Source organism: Puma concolor, chromosome E4 (genome assembly GCF_028749965.1).
Source record: "Puma concolor isolate L17-30 chromosome E4, mPumCon1.1.hap2, whole genome shotgun sequence".
Taxonomy (NCBI): Eukaryota; Metazoa; Chordata; class Mammalia; order Carnivora; family Felidae; genus Puma; species Puma concolor.
In genome coordinates this window covers 37,113,881-37,132,719 of record NC_141683.1, presented here as the reverse complement: position 1 = coordinate 37,132,719, position 18,839 = coordinate 37,113,881, and the positions used below count along the sequence as shown (strand labels likewise).

General features: G+C 36.9%; 1 protein-coding gene across 8 annotated transcripts in view; it reads right to left on the bottom strand.

Annotated features, from left to right (window-relative positions):
- Nucleotides 1–18,839, bottom strand: part of SYT14 (synaptotagmin 14) — a 244,691-nt gene that overhangs the window by 146,140 nt on the left and 79,712 nt on the right. For 4 of the 8 annotated variants that reach the window (XM_086694035.1, XM_086694033.1, XM_086694034.1 and 1 more), the window contains 2 exons: nt 13,540–13,704; nt 6,089–6,304 (listed from right to left, as the gene is read on the bottom strand). In XM_086694035.1, coding sequence (XP_086550161.1) covers nt 6,089–6,304; nt 13,540–13,651 — 328 coding nt within the window. In that variant the 5' untranslated portion in view covers nt 13,652–13,704. Of the gene's footprint in view, nt 1–6,088; nt 6,305–10,425; nt 11,666–13,539; nt 13,705–18,839 lie in introns of those variants that run through there. The other 4 variants (XR_015246122.1, XR_015246123.1, XM_086694031.1 and 1 more) reach the window with 2 other exon arrangements.

Sequence of the window (18,839 nt, the reverse complement as noted above, 5' to 3'; positions counted from 1 at the left end):
TATATACCCTAAGAAATAAGTGGTGCTAGAAATTATTTTACATAGCATTTTCAATTAACTCACCGAAAATAACAACATATGATTTTAGTCACAGAGCTATGCCATGATATAGAAATATAGGCTGGTAATCTCTATGGTGAACTAAGAATGAAAAACTATAAATAATAGACATTCTAATAATTTTACATTAAATTATCTTCATATAAAATCATCTTTAATAGGCTTCTCCTATCTAATATATAAATGGAAAGTACTAATTAGCATGAATGGGATTTCAGAGGTTGGTCTATCTTACCAACTCTTAAATAAGATATCCCCAACCTATTATTTAACTCTGAAACCTTTTAAGAATAAAACAGGATTATCAGAAAATGCCTTAAATTTTAAGAACACAGTAAAAATAAAATTAAAATTATAAACAAAGGAAACTGGATATTATTTTTTCCTGGAAAAATGTCTTACAGATATCATTCCCTATTGTAGTTGAAAAAAATTGAAGATTAATATGGCCACCTAGAGGAGAAAACATAACAAATACACCATCACATTCTTACTTTTGCTAGAATATCAGTTTATGTTTTAAAGGACTCAACTGAAGAGGTTAATCATGTATGAAAGAGACTGTAGTTGGATACTGCAGTAGCAGGGATGACCTAACAGAAGCTAAAACAACATTCATTTTGCAGTGGACCTGATAAGTATAGTTTTTGTAACTTACCATGTGGCCTTAGGTTAAAAATTAGTAAAATCTCTTCTCACTTTTGTAAAATGGGGATAATCTATCTACCACAACTATTTGCAGTGAAGATTAATAGTATGGTGTATACAGAAACTAACAGTGTCAGGTACACAGTTGGAGCTCAATATGGTAGTCCTTAACTATCTGCTCAAAAAATCCTGCACTGTTTTCTCCTAGTCCTACCCAGGCCCTCCTTGACCCTCTCTAATCTTACACATACTTCCAGTACCGGCTGTTCCAAAGCTTCTCTATGAGAAGTAGTCAGTGTTGAGAAATGGACTAATGGTTTCTTACCAGCACTAATGAGGTAATAGTATGTTATGTAAAAAATGTACATTTAAGAATATGTTTCCTCCTACCCTGGAATTCCTTTTAGTTACCTCAACCTACACATCAGTTAATTTTGATCCATATAAACTTCCAGAATAATATGCAGAACGAAAGATCAGAGCAATAAAGGGAAGCATCCATCCCTCAAATCCCACCAAGAGTACTATACTCAGCAGTCCTCTTCGGTGAGCAGCCATGAAGTGAGCAGTGCTTCTGCTGAGTCAGCTACGCAGAGGAACCACCACCTGGTGGAGACTCAAAGGTGTATCTGAACCAAATCCCTCTCCTTCCCAAATATATGCCAGAGGAGGGTTTCCATTGTTGGGCTGGAGGGAGAAGGGGAACACTGGTTATAATCCCCTTCAACTACCTCTCTTCCTCAATTCCACAAGTTGAAAAGGAGAGTAGGTGTAAGAGAGTGCAGGCAGCAAATTGTATACTTTCTGACCAGTTATTCTCTCCTCAACAAGATTCAATCTAACTTAACTATTCTAAGCAACTAAAACTTTAATTGAATGTTACTGATCACTTGCTATTGGACAAAGGAGGTTGTATGAATTCTTATCCTCCCCAGTCTATGCACAGCATTCAAAACTCTCCAGACAATATTCTCCTGATTCTCCATTTTATTGCCTTTACTTTCCCTTCTCTATTTAAGTGACATCCTTAATTCTCCTGCTAATGAAAGAAAATGATTCCCTGATCTTTTCTCTCCATATATTCTCCCTCAACAATTAAATCCATTCCCATGGTTTCTATTTTCTTAGTATGTATCATCTGAAAACATCTCTTTCTCCCTAACCTCATTCCTGATTTCAAGCTCCATGGTCATTTCCAACGGCTTAAATACCCTTGTTTCATTATATATATTATATGTAACATATATAATTACACATATATTATATATATAATTAATCATACATATAAAAAAACTTTTATGTCCCACCTCTAACTATTAAGGACTTCATCATCCTCCTAGTCACAATGCTGGCAACCAGTGTCATATTTGTTCTAAATATATTCAGCTCCTAAATCTGATCAATTCTACCTCTATGTCTCTCCTATCCTCTTGTATTTCTATGACCTCTACTATAATTCAGATTTTTACCATTTTCCACATAGACTACTCCAAAGACCTCCATAATTGGTGTCTTTTTCTAGTCTTCCTGTTGCTAATCTAAGGCACATTCCATTTCATGGGTTCTTTGATGAAAAACGTTCAGTGAGTTCTCACTGGCTAACAAATTAAATACTAACTTTAGGCTGGGAAGCACTCCAGGCTATAGATTTCACCTTTCTTTCCATTTTGTCTCCTACTTCTATCTATCTATCTATCTATCTATCTATCTATCTATCTATCTATCTATCTAACCATCTACCCATCCATCCATCCATCCATCCATCCATCCATCCATCCATCAATCCATGTTGGAGCCAAGTGGACTTTACTGCATACTTTGGGGTTTATGAAGTTCCCCCTATCTAAAATACCTCATCTTTTCACCAACTTTACACCCATTCTTCAAAGTTAAACCCAAATGCCATTTATCTAAAGAACTCTCACACCTTCCCAACAGATATTTTACTCCCTTCCTTAAAACTTTCTGGAATTTTATATGCACTTCTGCATCTTTGTGTGTGGGCATGTTCAGAATTTACTATCACTTAAAATTGCTTTTACCTAAGATCTTGAGCTCTGAAATCTCCCATACCAGTGAAATTTTCCTTTCTTCCCCTACTCCACTGATTCTACCTTGGGCTCAAAGCAATTTTTGACTTTTTAATAAGTAATAATCTATAATACAAAGCTATTCCCCTAATCTATTGCTTTCTTACATTATCACTTGGTCATCTCTCCATCCTAAATCCCCACGACAGCATTTTAACAATAAGGGTACCCATCTCCACTGGGATATTCCAGGCACTTCAGATTCAGCATGATGGAAACTAAATTACCTCCTTCCACACAAACTTACTTCTCTATTACTCTCTAAACTAATTTAAAAAATCTTGATTCTTCACTCACTGCACACATTCAATCATTCAAGATTTACTGAGATCATCCTTAAATCTATGAACTTTGTCCCCAAACTCATTGCCAATAAAGATCTCATCACTATTTATCTATTTATTGTTTGTTTATTTTTGAGAGAGAGACACACACACACAGTGTGAGCAGGGAGGGGCAGAGAGAGAGGGAGACACAGAATCCAAAGCAGGTTCAGGCTCTGAGCTGTCAGCACAGAGCCTGACGGGGGGCTCGAACTCATGGACCATAAGATCATGACCTAAGCCAAAGTCAGACACTTAACCCACTGAGCCACTCAGGTGCCCCTCATCACTATTTACTTAACTAGTCCTTTCTACCTCAGTAGTCCGACCTCCAATTTGTTTTGTTACAATAATTAAATAATCTTTCTTAAATACATTGATCTAAAAGTGCCACACTGTCCAGCTTAAAAATCTCCCTGGACTCTAGATTTCCTATAAAACAATAAACTCCCAAGCATGGCATGCGATCGTATTATCTGCCCATTCTCCAAACACAGATCCTAAGTTAAAGACACTAAAATACACTGTCTTCTGCTTTCGTGCAATCACAATTCCATGGTTTTGGAAACAGTTCTTACACAAGTCTAGTTCATCTATTCTGCGAAGTTACATTAGATTTCCCCATATCCCCACCTCCCATCTACAGCACCTTCTTCATTAAAGTAACAGACCTCTTATCACACTATATTACACATATGGCCAATGATCTTCCTCCTCTAGTCTGTGGGCTCTTTGAAACAAGCATGTTTTATTCATCTTTATGTCCATGGTATCTAGTATGGCACACAGAAAGTTTTCAACAAATGTTTATGAAATAAATAAATCTAAATTTGGAATGTCTAAAATCAATCCACCCTGGGTATTTTATCAACTAATTTACAGTAGAAATGGTAGAAAAGTGAGATGGCTCCTAAATATATGGATAAAATGAAATGTGAAGGTGACTCCAGGACATTTGTGTCAGTTCTAGAGGTTAGGGCAAGAACAGAAGAGCCACTGAGGTTATGTCCTCTCTTCTCACTGCTTTTCCCCCAGACTATAGAGCTATTTGAGGCTAACAGGACTATAGGACAGAAGCAATCAAGACAGCAGAGAACTGTAGGGAGTGAGGGGGTAGAAGCAGTGAGGAGGAAAAAATAAAAATCCTAAACTGAAGCTGCAGAAAGGTTAGTGTTCAGGGTCATAGACAACAGACGCAGGGCTCCTTCATGACTGCTCACCCTCATCCCCACTACTGTTTTCACTACCCTCAGCTACAAGGACCATTTATTGGTCACTTACCCACAGAGGCCAGAACTGTGCCAAGAAGTACCACACATACCATTTAATGTTCATGACAACCCTATCAGAAAGGTATAATCCACAGTTTAGAGACAATGGAACAAACCTAAAAACAATGAACTATACTGCCCCAAGTTTGTAGCTAGTATGTTAAGTCACAGAATGTGAACAAGGATCAGGTTCAAATCCCATTCTATTTCGGTTCTACTATGCATGTGATGGGGTAGAAGGGTGTACATATGTTAGGGACCGGCTTTACTGCTTTGCATTACTCAGTTATCTTTGTAAGCACATGTTGTTGTTGTTGTTTTTTAAGATAATTTATTTATTTTGAGAAAGAGAGAGAGAGAGAACGGGGGCAGGGCAGAGTGAGAGAGAGAGAGAGAGAGAGAGAGAGAGAGAGAGAATCCAAAGCAGGATCGGTACTGTCACCACAGAGCCCAATGTGGGCTCAATCTCACACACCACGAGATCATGACCAGGGCCGAAATCAAGAACTGGATGCTTAACTGACTGAGCCACCCAGGCGCCCCATGTAATCACATGTTTTATTTTCTCTAGTACTAGGAAAGGTATTTTTGAGGGTAGAATCTAATATTTTAATTTCTTTCCTAGCATCTCATAATGAGTTTTCTGTATAGTAATCACTCAGTATTTGATTCATTTCTTACTATAAATTGTATACTAGTAGAAATAAAAAGAAGGCACATCAATCATCAGTTAGCATTAAGCCAATTTTACTTTTCTTAAAGATGCTTTAGGCCCTTTGACAACTCTATGCGCTGGGGTAAGACTTTAAGGAATCAGAATAATAGGCTCTTAAACACAAAGCACAGCTATAAAATTAAAGATAGTTTGTGTCTGATATAATAATTAAAATGCCGTCTAAGCTATATTGTTCTTTTCCTCATATCTGGGTATAAAGATAAAATTACTAGGAGTAGTCATACATTGTATGAAGCATGTGAGCAACCTACCTAAAATGTGAAAATAAACATGCTTCAATTAATGGCAAGACCTCTTTTATTTCCCTTATAGAAAGATGTAAAAACGTGTTAGAGTGGACGTGTATGTCCTACATAGGTTGAATTTTAAGTCAATGCCAGTACATGAGGCAAAAATCAATTAGAGATAAAATAATCCTCGAAAATCCCTTAAGTTGCTCTTAAGCAAAGTATAGCACAGTACCAGCTCTCAATAAATCCATCTCAGACACTTTTTTCCCCCTGCACAGAACAGATCACCACTTCTGCTGTGTGCCACGAGCATCTGGCTCCTGTTTAGGTGCCATACTCAATGAAAGAGCGTGCATTTACACTCCAGGATCATGGCCAGCACTAGGAGATCCTTAGACTCTGTCAGTTCCTCTAACAGGTATCTGGGGACTGATTCCACGTGACACAAAGCAGATTTGAATCTTCTACCTCACGCTTGCATTGGGACAAGAGAGACAGAATTACTACGGTCTTTAAATTACTTGGCGTTTTGCTTTTAGGTGTTGTGGGTTTTGGCTTCGGTCCAGAGATCTGGATTTCAATAGATTTACGTTCACAGAAACGTGACTCTGTGAGCTATCTCTTGTTTATCGTGCAGCCACAGATGCCTAGAATTTTAGGCACAAATAATCCAATACCACAGTGTATGAGCCAAAAAAAATAAATAAATAAAAGAAGCAACCTATCTTACCTTCATCTATCGATGCCTCACTACTGTAGCCGTCATACTCCGCAGACAGAGGACTGTACTTCTGTCTTGTTTCCCAAGCGTAGTTCTTTTGTCTCGAATCTGCCAATGGAAGTCTGGAATTGTGTGTTCTGGACAAGGCCTCATGGTATTTACCCAGCGCTTCATCTTCACTTTCAGAGGATGAACCGTGCTCATCTTTGTCCATGTAGGAATTATCTATTTGGAGTGACAGGGAGAGCAAATCAAAATTTTAATACCATAAAGTATTATGAATTTGATATATGCACACACACGCACACACATATGTGCACAGATGTTATGTCACATATATCCATATACACACGAATATACATATACATACACAATCTGAATTTTCAGCTTTAGAGAAGTATAACGTTTTCACTTAAGAACCCGAAGGTTTAGGTTTCCATGTTTTTAATAGAAAAAGATCAACCTGTATATTCTAATTATATAATAATGTTGCAGGGATTTTCCAACCAGGTTACAGATAAAGGAAATAACAGAGCCTGCCACCTTACACAACTTTTTTAAAGGGTCAGTTGCACACAAAGAAACTCAGAAGTACTGCTGGTACATATGGGCCTGATTCAAAGAATTCATGTCACAAGAGACACCCTGGTCATTTTGGTCCAAGTTTTCAAAAATGATAATCCTTAGCGCCAGAAGTACAACAGAGAAATGGGCAGATGTATACTATTGGTAGTATTCTCATTGGTACAACGCTCCTAAACAGCAGTTTGGCAATACATATCCAACTTTTAAATCTGCATAGTCTTTGATTCATTTCTAGGAATTTACCAATTCTATTTCTTTTTTTTTTTTTCAACGTTTATTTATTTTTGGGACAGAGAGAGACAGAGCATGAACGGGGGAGGGGCAGAGAGAGAGGGAGACACAGAATCGGAAACAGGCTCCAGGCTCCGAGCCATCAGCCCAGAGCCTGACGCGGGGCTCGAACTCACGGACCGTGAGATCGTGACCTGGCCGAAGTCGGACGCTTAACCGACTGCGCCACCCAGGCGCCCCTTATTTCTAAGAACTCTAAGAAAATAACAGGTGAGCAGAGATATGTACTTCAGACAATTCGTTGCACTGTGTTTAACAGCAACAGAAAACAAAAATAAAACATAATCTAAAAGTCCATCCCTGGGCCTCGGTTAAGTACATTATGATAAATCCATACAATGATATACTATGCAGTCACTACAGATTAGGAGGTGAACTTACAAGTACTCACAGGGAAGAATAAATACAACATCATGTTAAGAAAAAAGAGGTTATAAGACAGAAGGCATACCTATGTCTTATTTAAAACACACACACACAAACTTCTACATGTAATATACACACACACATGCAGTGTATGTTAATATGCACATATAAAAATATGTGGAAGGATATACACTGATTTTCTGTGAAAGGTAAAATTACTAAGAAAATTTTACTGAAGTATATTCAAATGCAAATTTCAGGCCACACAAAATTTATATCATTCCTTAAAAAACTAGTTATTACCATTTTTTAAAGTAAAAATTTTGAAACTGTACTATGTTGGGGTTCATTTAAACTAAGATGCAACCTTCTTAGAATTATAAAACATCTCTGGAAAGACAAAGAGACCACAGCAGGTAGAATTTATTAGGTCAGTCTAGATATTTTTCTCTTTATACTCTGCTCAGATCATCTGTAGTAAAGGAATCAAGGTTTGGCATTCAAGTGGGGAGACACAGACTAAGTAATTTAAAATACGATAGAGAGATGGTATGTTTAGAGTCAGAAGTAAGGGAGCTTTGATGTCACTAGTCCAAGTCTTCCTTTTCAGTCAAGAGAAAACCATGAATGGCTAAAACTATAAGCACTGTCGTATTCTGCACTGGCCAAAATGTCGTCACTAGCCACTAGCCACATGCAGCTATTTAACATAATACAGTTTAAAACCCGGTTTCCCAGTGCCACCAGACACGTTTCAAGTGCTCAGGAGCCATGTGTGGCTAGTGGTTACTACACGGACTACATGGAACGTTTCCATCATTACAGAAAACGCTACTAGATGGTGCTGAGGTGATGGCTGATCTGGTCCAGAACCTGGGAATTCTGACTCCCAGTTGAGAGCTTTTAGCACTTTGTGGGATTGTGGGATACCATGGTGGTGGTGCTCTAAGGCTGCAGAGCTCTGAGGAGGGTCACCAGAAATTCTGCAGTCACACTTCACCTATCACAAAATATTACCTAAAGTAACCTCGTATTCAGAAACAGAAAAGGAAACTCTTCCTTCTCTTTCTATACCCTATAAGCTCTATGAAAGAACCTAAAATGCAGGTACTAGTAATTTTGATATTACTCTCAGTGTTAACTAATAATATTACAGTTCAGCTATATGAAGAGGTAATCTATGGGTCAAAAGATTTTCAAATGATTTTTAGAACATAGTATGTTTCGGTTTAGGGGTGCCTGGGTGGCTCAGTTGATTAAGTGTCTGACTCTTGATTTCAGCTCAGGTCATGATCCCCAGGTTGTGGGATCAAGCCCTGCACTGGGCTCTGCATTGAACATGGAACCTGCTTTAGAAAAGATTCTCTCTCTCTCTCTATCACTCTGACTCTCTCTCTCTCTCTCTCTCTCTCTCCCTCTGCCCCTCTCCCCCACTCATAGTCTCTTTCTCTCTCTCAAAATAGAAAAAAAGAAAAAGAAGAAGAACACAATATGATTAAGTTTAGTACTGACTATCATCTAGAATACCTGAGAGATACTTGGGTGTTTTAGGTACCAGCATGCTTCTGAATGAAAACAAATCAAAACAAAATTAACTCTGTACTGTTACTTGTGTAGCATTTATTACTAGTGTCTATTCTGTTATTTTCTGAATAAAATATGTAAACTATTCTATTTTACTTCTTTGCTTATTTCTGCTACGGTAAGTAAGAAGGCTAACAAAACAAAACAAAGGCTACCCAAAACTACTGAATTTGACAATCAAAAATCTGCTAGAAGAGTAGACTCCAAAATGGACGTATTTCCAAAAACTGGCTTCCCTTTCTAACTAGTCTAGCCATCCTGGATCGGCCTCTATTATATCAGTTAAGGACCATTAATATAATTGATAAATAGCAGATCCCGATTGTGTCTGATGTCCTGTAGCAGAACCGAACGTCTTCCTCACGGCTACTGCCACTCAGATTTTTGTTATTTTGTGAGAATCTAAATTTATTTTTTAAAATGTCAGATAATATTTTTAAAATAAAAGCCAATGTACTTTTGGTCAGCAATAAATGGAAATGACAAAGGGATTTTACCAGAAGCAATTACCAGCAGGTGCAGAGCAATTCTGTACCCAAACCAAGTCACCGTCAGCTCCTTGTTTTGAAAACTGTCACAAATACTGTGGCTGAAAATATAAATGCTTAGCTGGAATCTTAATTCTACATAGAGAACTCATGAAAAATAATAGATTATTCACATATACTCATTATAAACACAGAAGTCATATACAATTCTTAACATGTGGCTAAATGAATGGACCTATTCTGAAGCCTGTTATGCAATAAAATAAACTCTACTGCTCTAAAGGAAAAATATAAGATACTTGATATCCCTCCATCACTCAAGATTCTTATTGGGAATGACTCGAAGAGCAACACAGTATAAAGGTCTCAGGGGTTAATTACAAAAATATAAAATGTTAAAATTCATTAAATAAGTTCCAGCTAAGTAAAGAATGCACACTACTTAAGAAAACTATGGAGTTTCAGGTTGTATAATAAAGAAACATTAAGAAAAATTAGGGCCACTGAAGAAGTGGCCAAATAATGAAGGGACCAGGACAATACTTAACTTAGCAGTGTACAAAGAACATGAATGCTTTCAAAATAAATGATCTCCCAAAAAAAAAAAAAAAAAAAAGGATGACCTTAAAAGTGTCTCTCAGTAAGAGGATTCAGGAAAATCTTTTTTCTTTTAAGTATATTCATTTCTTTTGAGAGAGAGAGAGAGAGACAAGCAGAGAGAGAGAGAGAGACAGAGAGAGAGAGAGAGAGAGGCAGAGAGAGGGAGAGAGAGATAACTCCAAGCAGGCTCACACTGTCAGTGTGGAGCCTGAAGCAGGGCTTGAACTCATGAACTGTGAGGTCATGACCTAGGCCAAAATCAAGAGTCAGGCGCTTAAATGACTGAGCCGCCCAGCTGCCCCCAGGAAAATCTTCAATTAGATCTATAGACATGTAGTGGAAAGTTTGGAAATTTGGATGATGTTTTCTTAATTTAAAAAAAAATCAAGAGAAAATTTTATCACTCAAACCCACATTAGGAGGAGACCTCACCTTTTCTTGGTATTATCTTAGAATATTTTTCATCTTTACTCTTTGCTGTTCCTTTGTTGGCAGAAATGGCTTCATTTTGCTTTGTTTTTATGTCTCCTTTCACTTTGTAACACGTTGTTGGATTTATTTGTTCTTTGTGTTTTCCGTGTAACTTATCTTCGGAATTTGCTGATGGTGCTGGATATATGTCTTCTTTGATGATGGGTTTCTGTATCGTATGTCTGTTGCTTGCCAAAATATCTTCTGGAGAACACTCATTTCCTGACCACTCATTCCCTTTGGATCCTTTACTTTTAATACGTTTTTCAGTCTTCTTTAAAAGATTTTCTTTCATTTCTTGATCTCTTACCTCCTTTAAATCATTCTTACCGTCATCAGGAATTCCTAATCCATTTTTTTTATATCTGTCAGTACTTTCAAGTTCTTGACAAGCACGTATAGCCCTTGCATTCTGTTTGATAATTGATACCCCTCCATCACTCAAGTGCCCTTCCAAAGAAGAATCACCACCAGCATTGTTACTTTCTTGGTATTTGGACAGAGTCTGTTGCCTATCATTAACACGTTTAAAAATTCTTTCTTCGTTTATCCCTTGCTCTTGCTTTTGTGAAACTGAAGTATTGTAACAACTGATCTGATTTGCTCTGTGCTCTAAACTAGACTGTGTTTTCTGACAATTATTGTCTTTGGAGACTTGTGGTGACGTGGCAGTTGCTGGCTTAGCAGTATCTACAGCTTCTGCTACTGCAGAGCTTTCTTCTTCTGGGCGGAAGCCACTGATCATACTGGTTACCTGTTCAGCCACTGAGTCAGTGAAAGCATAGCTGACTTCTCCAACAGCAGCAGTCAAATCTTCTACAGCATTACTGATTGTGTCCACCAGAGAAGACACTGAGGGCAGATTCTGCTGGAAATTTTTGAAAAATGCCATTTTCTAATTCTTTATTCCTAACAGATGCAATAATGGAATTTTCTCTTCTCGAAGTATCAACCACTTTGGAATGTAAATTTAAAATTTACTTAAATGTTGTTACTCATGAGCTCAATATTATTATTTTGCATTGTAGCGTTTAATCTTTCTGTAAATGCATTATGCATTGAAAGAAATATGTTGAAGCAAAGACTCTTCCAAAAAAAAAAAAATCAAACCACTTGTCTTAAATGTAATGAAATTTTTTCCCACTCCATAGCTATCATAACAGCAGCAAGACAATAATTTCCCCTCAAACACTATCGGTTTTTATTCTATACCTGCAAGAAGAAGTATAAAAAGGATTTTTATTATGGACTTTTAGTTTATTTATTAATAGTCTATGCAGGGGAACTACCCTATATTATTAACAAACTAGCAATATCATTTCAAACTAACAAATATATTATAGGGAAAATACCTACATAATTTGCACAGAGGTTACAATAGAGGAGAGAGCAGAGGGTGAACATCTGCTGAATGGCTACCAGATGCAAGGCATTGTGATTTACAAGTTTATCTCCCCTGATCCCACAATAATGCTAGGAGGTAAATATTATTATTCTTATTTAATAAGTAAAAAAAAGAAGGTTCAGAAAAATTAAGAAGGTTCCCCAAACCTTTCCAAGGGATCCTCAAGGTAAAAACTATTTTTATAACAATAAAGGGATATTTAACTTTATCACTTTCATTTGCTCACAAATGAACACTGGAGTTTTCCAGAGGCTACATGACAGATTGACTACAGAAGCAGACATGAGAATAACAGCTGTTTCTTCTATGCCAGTCATTTAAAGAGATTTGCAAAAAAATATAAAACAATGGCACTCTTCTCACCATTGGGGGTGGGGGAGTAGAAAATATATAGGTTTTTAAGTTAAAAAATGTTACTTACGTTTAACATGTATGTAATAGCCTTACTGATTTTTTAAACAAATAAACTGATAAGAATATTTTTAAATTTTCTCAGTTTTACCTTCTAATATGGTACATATTAATAGATATAACTCACATAAACAAAAGCTGTTTATGAGTGTTTAAGAGGGTTAAGGGGTCATTAGACCCCTCCCTCAAAAAACAAAAACAAAAACAAAAAGAAAAACAGAAATGCTGAACCAGGGAATTCTTGGAGGCTGCCCAAAGGGCTATCTCTAAACCAGTTCATTCTATACACATGATCCAAAAGCAAGGTTGAAGTATGAGAAACACTAAACTTAAATCAAAATCACCTAAAGTACTATAGTTTCCCAATGCAAAAGTCACAGATTTAATTCCATAACCAATAGGCTGTATAAACAATGATACTACTGCTTTTTAAGTTACCAGAAGAGAAAAACATCTCTCCGACACAGTGCATAGACAAGAAAGGCAAGGTTTTTCTGCTAATGCTCTGCAACACTGTTCTAAATTAACACCTTGCTTTTATAATTCGCAGCTTGCTTCTGCTATCATTTAAATAAGCCAGTCTCTGGAAACAGCAAATAAAGAACTCTTACAATAATATTTAAAAAAAATTAACACCAGGGAACACTTTGCATGAAAGAAAGAACAAGATTACAGGCCTCTGCTAACACCTAGCAGAAGTAAGTGATATAACGTGATATAATGCCTATAGTACCAAGGGAGGGAGAGGAACCCTAATTTTTATAACCAGACTTTATCTATACACTAGGCTGACAGGCAAAACTGCTTTCTCCAAACAATAAAATTATCCACCAGCTGAGAATTCAACAGCAGATAAAAAAGGGTGAATTCTTTCAAAACTCTTCTGAGGACATAGAGAAAAAGCCTCTCGAGAGAGTTATTTGGACAGTACGATTCAAGCTACGATTTAAGCAAAAAGATACTCCTTCTTAAAGCATATCTACTCATAGCAGAGGCTCAAGAGCATGCCTTACATATGAAAAATAAAAATGTCATTTTCTGATAGTATGCAGTTCATCTTTAACCAATATGCTAGCAATTCATGAACAACAGAAAGATAATGGAACATAATTTACTTAACAAATGTTTTCCTCACAGAAAAGTGCTCAAATGTTAGTTTACAATGTCAAAACCAACCTTCTCATATAGATTTAAAAAAATAAAATAACAGAATGGCACAGGAAAAAAGAACAAACAAGAGAAGCAGCGATGATACTTACAAATTTTATCTTGTGAGTTCTTCCTTGTACTGTATCCTGAACCAAGATCTGGAAACCCGCCAACATTTTCAAAACAGAACTTCTTATTAATATAGAGAAAAAGGAGCAGCATCAAGATAATAAACACCCCAACAGCTGACAAAAATCCAACTGCCTCTGGAGATACTAGAGAAAAAAAAGTCACAGCTGTAAGCATTTATTCCTCTTTAAGCTACAAATAAGAAGGAAACCCCCACACATATGTTAGATTACTGCCTTATTTGAATTATACTTTTTTAATTGTCATAGTTCACACAGGTTTACAAGAAAAAACAAACTGCATACTTTAATGAGCTGTTCAATTCATTCAACAGTATTTATTCAAATCTAAACGTTTCTGCATAAAGTATGTTGGAACACTCTTAAAATACAAGAGTCTGTAACATAGGCAGCTATATATTTATCCATTTAACAGCATTACAAAAATTTTAACCCAAGAATTAGAAAAAAGTATTTCCCATGCATGGGTGTATTACTTAGCGAAATTTATGAGAGCATACAGTAGTAGTAAAATCTCGAACAGCTTCAATGGCCCATTTTATTTAATAAACTCTAGACTTCTTAACTTAGCATTCAAAGCTCCAGCCTCTCTTTTCAATATCACACTCCATTCAAATTGTTCCACTCACTGCCTCAAAATCAACTATATGCGTTACCTCACGCCTTGTCTTGGTTCATCCTCTTCCCTTTGCCTGGAATGACCAAGTCTCCTTTCTACCATATCCCACTCATTCATTCCAGTCAACAAATATTTTAGACTAGCAGCCATACACCAGGCATTATCACATACACAGTTTCTGTCTTCCAAGAACAGTCTGGTGAAGGCAGTTACAACGTGGTGTAATAAAGACTATGAGTGGGGAAGAACAGGGTCTATGAGACCAGAGAAACACAAGCCAGTGTTGAAGGATCCAGTAGGCTTTTCTGAAAGTTATGGCCTCTATGATTATATTGTAAGAATAATAAAGAGTTAGCAAGTTAACACCGTTCCAGACGGAAGAAACAGCAAGTGCAAAGGTCCAGTGACAGGAGATACTGTATATTCCAGAAACTCAATGAGAAACTTTGTTATGATAAACCAGATTCTCAAGAGGATCTGATCTCAAGAGAATTCATGAAATCATACATGGAGATTTTGTACAGTAAGAACAAAAAAATCTCCGACTTCTCCAACCCTCAGCAATCTCTTTCAACATTTGCATTATCTGTCACTATACCAGTCATTTGGAGTTTAAATAGAAACTAAATTTTTCATCCCTAATGCCTTATATCTAATACTCAAGTACTAGCTGAGAATGAATCCTAAGCCTCAACTATCCTGTAAAACCTATAATCTACTCTTTCTTCTTCCACTACTCAAGCAGCAGCTAAAATGTCATCTCCTCCAAGATTCATTCTTTAATCAGAAGAGCCACGGCAATTAGCATCTATAACTCATTTGTTTAAAATGAAGTCACCAACCAGTCTAATGATGAGTGTTTTCACCTCCTGGCTTTTCATTATTTGTGAAAGTCAGCCATCGCAGGTGTAGAAATGATATCACATTATAGTTTATTCAAAGCTGGATCAACCGTATTGTGATAGAGGATGGAGCAGAGTGACATTATAAGGGAAAAGGTGAGAGTCTGAATGGGAGAAATGCAGTCCAAATATCCAGCCCAGGAACAGATCCTGCTACAAGAACCAAGAATTTATGCTCAGACATTAGCCCTGGCTGTCTCATTTTCAGGCTAGAGAACAGTCAGGAAAGGGAACAGGATTTTAATTTAAAACTCTAAGCTATATTAGCAAAAACAGTGGTGTGCGTTAAGCCTGAAGGATGAGGTAAAAATGAAAAGAGAAGAATTACCACCAGCATTTCTAATGGCTAGGAAAGCCAGAAGCAGGACAGCATCTGGTATGAAGAGGCAGAATGCTCAATAAACTTATATTCAATATTACACCATAAGGAGCACATACGTATAGGAGCTTCTCTTCTAGCCCAGGTCCAAAATACATTAGAAAATTTGATGCATTTAAGTGAACAGACAGGGTTAAATAATATGCACCCTGAAACTCTCCCATCTCTTAAAAGACTAAATGAGAAAGAAAACATAGCTCACTCCACTTAAGAAGGCTAGCAAAGACAGCAACAAATACAACAGCATATACCATGTACTAGTGACTGTTTTAAGCTATTTACATCTATTCCTTTTTTTATTTTTAAAAAAAATTTTAATGTTTTTATTTATTTTTGAGACAGAGGGAGACAGAGCATGAGTGGGGAGGGACAGAGAGGGAGACACAGAATCCGAAGCAGGCTCCAGTCTCTGAGCTGTCAGCACAGAGCCCGACGCGGGCCTCGAACTCACAGACTGTGAGATCATGACCTGAGCTGAAGTCGGACGCTTAACCGACTGAGCTTAACCCAGGCGCCCCATATGTTAACTTTTTTAATCTTCACAATTATACTATTATAATCCCCATCATAAATCATGATATGAAGATACTAAATTATGTGCCCGACTCGTAAGTGGAAGAGTCAGGATTCAAACCGTGTCTGGCTCCCGAGTCCGTGTTTTTAGCTACCGCTCACACTACTTCTCCCGTATTCCTTTTCTCGTTGCCTCTTCCTGTCTCATGTCTCCATCCTTATCTCTATGTTCCTCTTTTCATCTCCCTCCTTCCCATTTTAAAATTTAAGCTAGTGTCGGGGGGGGGGGTGGGTAATCAACTATAAACAAGTATAATATAGTAAGTACTATAATAGAGGTAGGAATATAAAGTATTACTGGAACACAAAGAAGAAATATTACCTGGGGGAAGTCACAAATGCTACAGAAAGGAGATAACACTTGAGCAGGGTATGAAAGATTAATAAAACTCTATCAAACAGTGAAAGGGCAGATGAAACAGCATGGTAAAAGACACAAAACAATGTGCATAGCATTCTATAAGCACCCATGGGCAACAGTCGTGTGTTTCATTTGCTTCCGTGTTCTCAAAGCACCTGGCACAATGCCACATACCTGACATTATATAAACATTTGCAAGTGACTGAATGAATAGATGTGTGTTCAGGAAAGATCAAGAATATGCCAGAAGAGCTCAGACTGGAGATAAAGGCAAGATCCAAAATGTCAAAGAAGCTTGAATGCCATCGTAAAGATTTTGCATTTGTAGAACTACATCGCTTAAAACAACTGAAACACTGGATTATATGGTAGGGAGTGATTGGTGGCAAAACATGAGGAGTTCTTTTTTTTTTTTCAATTTTTATTAAAAATATTTTTCTTTAATTTTTTTACTATGTTCTTCACATTTAAAAACATGAGGAGTTCTTAAGTGAAGAAGTAACAGTGGTGACAGAGTTCTGGTTCTTGTTCAGGGAAAAGTGATAGTAACCTAATCGATTAGATGTAGAAGATGAAAATGAAGTTGAGAATAATTCTAAAGTTTCTCCCTTGTGTGGATGAGTTAATAGTTACACCACTGACCAAAATGAAAAAATATAAAAGGAAAGGGATACAGTTTAGGGCACGGGGGTAAGAGGGACTTAGAAAGAGAGAGATGGATAACTAGGTTAGTTTTTGACATGTGACATTACAAATGTCAGCAGAAAATTTCAGTGTGGATGCCTAGTAAGGAAAGAGAAGTATGCGTATAGTACTCTGGTGAAGGTTGAGTTAGTTATAAAAGACTTAGGAGTTTTCCCCTTTTTGCTCATCCTATTCCAAGTGAAAGATTTCCCTGGCTAAATACAATGCCAAACTGGCATTGGTAATGGTAAATCTTCATTAAGATTTTAGAAAAATACATACTGTGACTTTCCCCACTAGAAAAAAGATAAAGACCCTACTGTAAATATAATACTGACACAACTCCTTTTATATTGCCCCACAAAATGTCCATTGCCCACTGAAAATATTTTAGGTCCTTAAACTTTAAAAACAGTAATATGGCTGTAGACAAGAGAAAAAAATTTCTAATAGAAATACTAAAAAACTTCATCCTGATCTCAGGATTAAAATAATATTATTTCAAATGACATGATACTATAAGTTGGCCAGTAAGAGTTCTAAGCATAAAAACATTTGACAAATCCTACTTGTACATAAAACTGCAATAGAAAATACCCTAAAATCGGGGTGCCTGGGTGGCTCAGTTGGTTAAGTGTCCGACTTCGGCTCAGGTCATGATCGCGCACAGCTCGTGGGTTTGAGTCCCGCATCGGGCTCTGCACTGACAGCTCAGAGTCCGAAGCCTGTTTCGGATTCTGTGTCTCCCTCTCTCTGCCCCTCCCCCACTTGCACTCTGTCTCCCTCGCTCAAAAATAAACATTAAAAAAAAAAAAAGAAAATACACTAAAATTAAAGATATGAATTCTATACACCATCAAAAAAACTAAACAAAGTTACACTTAGATCTCATTACTGTAAATATACATTTTCATTCAGTATAAGAATTTACCCCTAAAATCTTATTTATATTATCTGCTTATAAAGCCATTCTGCATAAGTATTTCTAGGATTATGGTTAAATTATCTATATATAAACCTACTCTTTTCCAAAATTCTAGATTAGCTGTTGCAAGTAAGTAAATGCTATTGCAAAATGCATACTATCTTTTAAGGACATTCAAAATCTAACAGCAAACAGATAATTAGTATATACATTTGAAGAATTTAATTTGCTGAATCAAATTTAATTTCAGCTAATCAATAACTCAAAATTGACTAATGCATTACTTTCCCATAATCCAAATTTGTAAAATTTACATGTGATGAACAATAAAATTAGCAACATCAAATATTTAAAAGTGCTTATTGTTTGCTAAGGGCTGCTTTTTAAAAAATTTTTATTTAGGGGCGCCTGGGTGGCTCAGTCGGTTGAGCGTCCGACTTCGGCTCAGGTCATGATCTCACAGCTCGTGAGTTCGAGCCCCGCGTCGGGCTCTGTGCTGACAGCTCAGAGCCTGGAGCCTGCTTCTGCTTCTGTGTCTCCCTCTCTCTCTGCCCCTAACCCCCTCGCATTCTGTCTTTGTCAAAAATAAATAAACATTAAAAAAAATTAAAAAATTTTTTATTTAAATTCCAGTTAGTTAACATACACTGTAATATTAGTTTCAGGTCTACAATATAGCGATTCAACACTTCCATACAACAGTCTGTGCTCATCACAAGGGCGCTCCTTAATCCCCATCACCCATTTCACCCATCCCTCTCCCCCCCTCCCCTCTGGTAACCATCAGTTTGTTCTCTATAGTTAAGAATCTGTTTCTT